General features: G+C 37.5%; 1 protein-coding gene across 1 annotated transcript; it reads right to left on the reverse strand.

Moving 5' to 3' along the window:
• Positions 1-2,515: 2,515 nt before the first annotated feature.
• Positions 2,516-4,072, reverse strand: bola3 (bolA family member 3). Its single transcript, XM_042489339.1, has 4 exons — positions 3,923-4,072; positions 3,691-3,814; positions 3,450-3,538; positions 2,516-2,976 (listed from the first exon to the last, which is right to left on the reverse strand). The coding sequence occupies exons 1-4, from the start codon at positions 3,989-3,991 to the stop codon at positions 2,914-2,916; spliced, it is 345 nt and encodes a 114-aa protein (XP_042345273.1). The 5' UTR covers positions 3,992-4,072; the 3' UTR covers positions 2,516-2,913.
• Between the last annotated feature and the right edge of the window lie 1,930 nt (positions 4,073-6,002).

Consider the following 6,002-nt stretch of genomic DNA (forward strand, 5'->3'; position numbering starts at 1 on the left):
ATTCAACTAAAAGTTTTGCATTTCAAGAATATGGAATATAATTCATCCCTGTGTGCTGACTTTGCTTGCGATGGGCTGAAGTATGAAGTGCACCATCTGCTGGTGAACTGTGTACAAAACTTTATCTGTATTAGCTGCTGTGGACTGATAATGCACCCTGACTTTCCTACAATACGTCCATGAATGCAACTCATACGTGACTCACGCAGCCATCAAAATCCTGCAACAAGTGTGATGCCTTCAGGTGCGCTTGGGAAATCAATTCAACACGCACCTCCAAGTTTCTGCGACGCGGCAGTTAGCTTCCGATTCAATAGTTAAGAGGAGAGTTAAGGGGGACGTAATTTTTTAAAGGTTTTTGACTCCTCCTACTGTGGTGAAAGCATGTTAGACGGCAAGGTGAAACCTTAGCGTTGTCTGAAACCCACTTTAAGATTTGTGAACCCTTTATCCTCTTTGTGAGTTAAAATGAAAAAAAGAAAGGAAGATTTTAATGCATTTAAATGCAGACCACATTGGACCAGGTCTAGATCAAAACCACTATAAAGATCAAATCTGGACTAGATAATTCAAGAAAAACCAAAGAATATTTAAAACACAATTTCAGATTTTTTATTCTAGTGGTGAAATGCAAACAAAAGAGATTTTAGAGGGGTTTTGTTTGTTTGTTTGTTTGTTTGGGTTTTTTGCAACCTCGTCCCTCTTTGCATTTTCACAAATAAAATATAGGTTCCAACCTGGTTCAATGTGGTTTAGATGTAATAAAACATAGTAAAATCTCCCCTACAAAATAAATAAATAAATAATAGAATACAGGTTTTACAAATCTTAAATTGAATTTGTATCGACATCTAGCCTCTCTGGGTAAATCTAATCCAGATTTGACAAGTCTACATATGTTTTTTTTTTTTTTTTGCCAGAGACCTGGTCCAGTGTGGTCTACATGTGAAAAATGCACTGAAAAATCCTTTTTTTTTTTTTTGCATCTTTACGAATAGAATAAAGGTTTCACAAATGTGAAAGTGAATTTCAGACAGCGTTAAAGCTTCACCTAAAATGACTAACATGCATTCACAACAGTAAGAGGTGCAAAACGCAAAAAACTGGTCGCTCATGCAAGTTAGTTTCCCTCAACTCTCCTCTTGACTGCTGAATGGGGGCTACGAATGAGAGGCTAACTTCAGCGTTGTCCTGCGTGTCCTTTGCTTGCAGTGGGCTGAAGTATGAAGTGCACCATCTGCTGGTGAACTGTGTTCAACACTTCATCTGTGTCAGCTGCTGTGGTCTGATAATACAGCTCATTGGTGGCTCATACAGCCACAAAAATCCTGCGATGTCTTTAGACGTGCTTGGGAAATGTAAGTTCAACACTCACCTCCAAGTTTCTGTCAAGACTCGTCAAAGCTGCTGGACAGGTAAACTAATGTTAGCTTGTTTGTGATGCTACAGTGAAAGGGAAAATGATGATAAAGAAGCGGTGCAGTCTAACAAACACTCAAACGGTACAATATTTAAAATTTTTAAAGTTTTAAAAATTCTTCGCGCCATTAAACTTTGTTTTGTTTTTACTGCTAAGGCTAAGCTAATCCGAAGAAAACAAGCTAACACTGTTAGCGTTAGCCTAATGTCTCGGTCCCGACATATTGTCACTTTCTTTAAAGCTTTGTTTGCAGTCAGCAACTTTAACATTATTTAACTGTTTGTTCCGGGTTTCGTTGCTTTAAGAGGAGATAGAAAAAAAAACTATTGTTGAGGTTTAATTAAGTATGGAGCCTGGAGGTGACATGGATGTTTTTCTTTGAACGCGCATGCGAATTACTGCATCGCGCGTTTTATCCATCAAAAAAAAAAAAAAAAGAATGTATAAGATTTTTATATCCTGATTTTGAAAAAACGCATTTTGTTTGCAGAGTGGCATGACTGTATTTGACACTGCACAAAAATAATAATGTCTAAAAATAAATGTTGCGGTTAATCATTGGCATATCCTATGCTGTGATAAAAAAAAAAAAAGCATTTTCTATGTTGTATTGGTCCTCCTTCAAATATATATACATGTAAAAGGGACTGGGTGGGTTATAATCTGTCAAATGTAATTACTGTGAATGAAATCAAGTCAATTTGAGGCAGAAACAGCCTTTCAGTGACAAGATATGAGCGGCAATATCTTTTTGGCAGGTTAAGTGTTGGCCTAAGCAAATAAAAATAATTTATAAAGATGTGGTAACCGACACTGTTGCAATGCCCATTTCCTTTGCTAACTGTAAAACTGTAAATGTTTGTCACTGAAGTCCCCACAGCTGATCAAAAAAGTGTGTGGAGGAAAGCTGCTGCTTTTTATTGCAACTTGCATAGGTAGCTAAATGGTAAGGTCCACGTACAGTCCAACGATTAGTAATTATTTCAAACCTTTCATGGGACAGTAACAATATGAGATCACAATGTAAGTTACACTGCAAAATAATACTCTATAAACATATTTTCCCAGTTTAAAACCAAGGGGCTGTAGCAAATATCCAATATTCAAGATGGTTCTCTTTATTTCCTCCTTGACTGCTTATCTTTACACTGCCATTCTTATCAACCCTGAGAAGATCCCAGATTGGGTAGAAACCTACATGACTTGACATTTTACCAAGTTATTTTGTGCGTATTGTAGCCTTCAGTGGTTTTATGTCCCGTGTCAGAGTAAAAGCTATCTCACTACTTAAATAAAGATAACTTAATGTAATCTTGCATTTATTACTTATTGTAACTGTCAGAAACCACGTCGCTCTGCCTTTCCGCCACTGACACATAAACAATTATCATGGAATTACACAACGCTCTCTTTAAAAAAAAAACTGTACATTCATAATAGATAGGGTGAACGAAGAAAAAGATTGTCGTTCAACAGTGGCACGGCTTTCTCTATTATTTTGGGACATCCGTGAATATTCGCAGCCCGTGCATTCCTTGAATCTCTTCCTTGAGTGCCTGTGAAGGACAAAAAAAAAAGCAGCTAATGAATATTATTCAACAAGTATAAACATCTGCAAATGTTCAACCTCCACCAAAGTTAAATGTCTAGTGTGTAAGATTTGGAGGGATAATATGGCAGAAATGGAAAATAATAAATAATTACGTTTGCTTTAGTGTATAATCGCCTGAAAATGCCATGTTTTCGTTATCCTTCATTATAACTAAATAATTGCAACTTTAGCCTGTCATTTTATTCTGAAATATTTGCGTTTGAATACTATATACACATTTCCTGTATGTTCTGGTTGCATTTTAGTAAAGAGACTACTGAGAAATAAACATATATGATCATTATAATATTGTTAAAATAAAGTTCAAGGTGGCTTAAAACTTCTGCATGGTAGCGTATGTCACACAGCTTTGGACTGTTCATTAGTTTACACTGCCACGGGAAAAGCGCTGGGCTGATTGTTATTGTTGTTATTTACCTGGTTGACTAACTGGTGTTGCTGGACGGTCCTTTTTCCTTTGAACTCGCTGGACTCTATATGGATCTCATACATGGCTCCACAGCCTCCTACATACAGCACAGGGTCACACAAACAACGCATAAATGTACAGTATGTTGCCACCGACTGGTTTGAACAAATCGACTTATTAATTTCCGTTATGTCTGTATTTTGGCCTTATCAAACATCCCGCGTGAGGTGCAGCCTGACAGGTGTTTACCTGATATATCCACCACTTTGAGCGATGCGGCTAACGGAAACTTCTTCCTCAGCACGTTTGCGATGCGGACCTCTCCGTCTGTCTGTGTGGACAAACATCTCTGCACATGTCCGGACACAACAACCTAAAAGGGGACAGAGAGGTGGATGAAATTTAGCAGACAGCTGTTAGCATAACAACAGATCGACCCCCTGCACGAGCCACAGCGCGAGGACCGGTAAACTGTATTTACTTGATTACTGCGAAGAGCCCGGAGAGCAGACATCATAGTGCCGGTTAGGCTCCCTCTGCAAGCCAACATTGTAAAAATGTTGCGTCAGTTTAATCGCGGTAAGGTTATCAAATCCACACTGGTTCTTCAACAAGTCATGTCCTCAGAGGAGCGTCGTCTCAGTAATATGACGTCAGACATCCGGGAACTTTACCGGTCGATTTTATTTTTTTTAATTTTAACGATCAAAAGAACTAATAAATAACACGTGTATTTAGAGAAAAACGTAAATAAATAAATAAAAACACCTATAAAAAATATATTGTATTGATGAAGTGATACTTTTGGTTTGATAAAATGTCAATCCTATTAGTTCATATTTCTATGTTTTATATACAGTATATAATTTTAACCTAAAAAACAATGTAGGCTATGCTTAAAGAGTGTAGGGCCTATATTTGATAAGCCATAAACACAATATTTAGGGAAATATATGTTTATACATATTAATTAGTAATGTAAATAAAATATATGGAATCTGATGTGACATTATCTGTGACATTATTATAAATGTGACAAATTTGCTAAATCTAAACTCTCCCCATGTCACCTTTATCTCCCAAAGAACATACACACTGTCAATTCTTTTTTTATTCTATGAAAAATGTACAACCTTGACTGGCTGTTTGTCAGGGACTTCAGAGGTGTTAAAATACTCAAAATACTATTTGCTCATATGGAAAGTTTACAAATTATCCAGTGTATGAGTTACAGTGATACTCGCAATGGGTGCCAGGTGGTCTGCCGACCATTTTCCATCTCACAATTGAAAGAAATTGATTCACATTGTCTTTTTTGTGTTTGTTTTGTACTTCATTTTACTTCATGTTTTGTACACCTTGTGTAAAAAAGATAGCAGAATGCATAAAAAGCATCAAATTAGAGTTTATTTATTCTTCCCAAAATGGCCATGGGAAGAGAAGCTCAGAATATTGTCAAAATAGAAACGCTTTGTGTACAGCTGACCTGTTTAGGGCTGCCGCGAATGTATTAGGCATAGATTAGCGAGGCCAGAACATATCAAAAGGTTGAAAACAGGCAATTTAATGAAAAATTGATGCATGAATTTTGCTTTAATTTTTATTATTACTCGTTTTATGAGAAATATTATTTGTTAATTATTAACTTCCCCCATTCCTCCTGTTGTTTTCCAAAAGTGGCCAGAGCAAGTTGAGTATTCTTGATCTAATGAAGCTTTTTCACTGCAGACATTTTAACTTGTCACAAAGGGTAAAAACAGGTGACACTAATAACATTAATGATGTCTCTGTTCTATTCATGTGTCCTAGTGAGCTGTGACATTAAGCCAGCACACACAGCACCACGAACCTTAAACTGAAGCAGCTACATGGAATGCAATCATGATTGTATTATTTACACCTGTGCTTTTCCTGCTGTGAAAAAGGCCTGAACAAGAACCCTGGAGCTGACATACCTCAATGAAATGCTGTCGTTGTGATGTTAATACCAACACCTGCTCTTTTTCTGTCTGCTTTGTAAAAAGGTCTTCTAATTTTAATAAAAGCAATATGATTTTAAAAAATTATTGTAAAAAATTGTTGTATTGTGGTGAGGTAGGGATCTACCACCCCCCACCCCCCCACCCCCCACACCCTTAAAAAAAAATCAATGTTACCGCCTTTTAATTTTAATGTTTTTAGCTGAACCTCACATATCAGTTTGAACAGCACTAGGCCCATGAGACAGTTGGTGCCTCTGGCTCCTTTTTAAGTTTAGGTCTGAATGAGAAGCTTATCTTGCTCTGCAGGTTGTAAGCCCTACATTGAGGGAGGCAGAGGAGTAATCAGTGACTGTTGACAGTGGGCTTTGCTCCCTTTTCACTACGGGCCTCAGCTTTGTTTGTGCACAAGAATTATGGGCACAACACAAAGCTGGACAGCCATCAAGGAAGCAATCCTAATGTCAGAAATCATCCTAAAGCACAGAGTTGCTGACGTCAGTCCCCTTTAAAGACATGATGTCCCCAGAAAGACTGAGCAGTGTGCAGGTGCAGAGATGGATCGAACCATTTTCCCCACAC

The sequence above is a fragment of the Plectropomus leopardus genome, chromosome 1 (genome assembly GCF_008729295.1).
Source record: "Plectropomus leopardus isolate mb chromosome 1, YSFRI_Pleo_2.0, whole genome shotgun sequence".
Lineage (NCBI taxonomy): Eukaryota > Metazoa > Chordata > Actinopteri > Perciformes > Serranidae > Plectropomus > Plectropomus leopardus.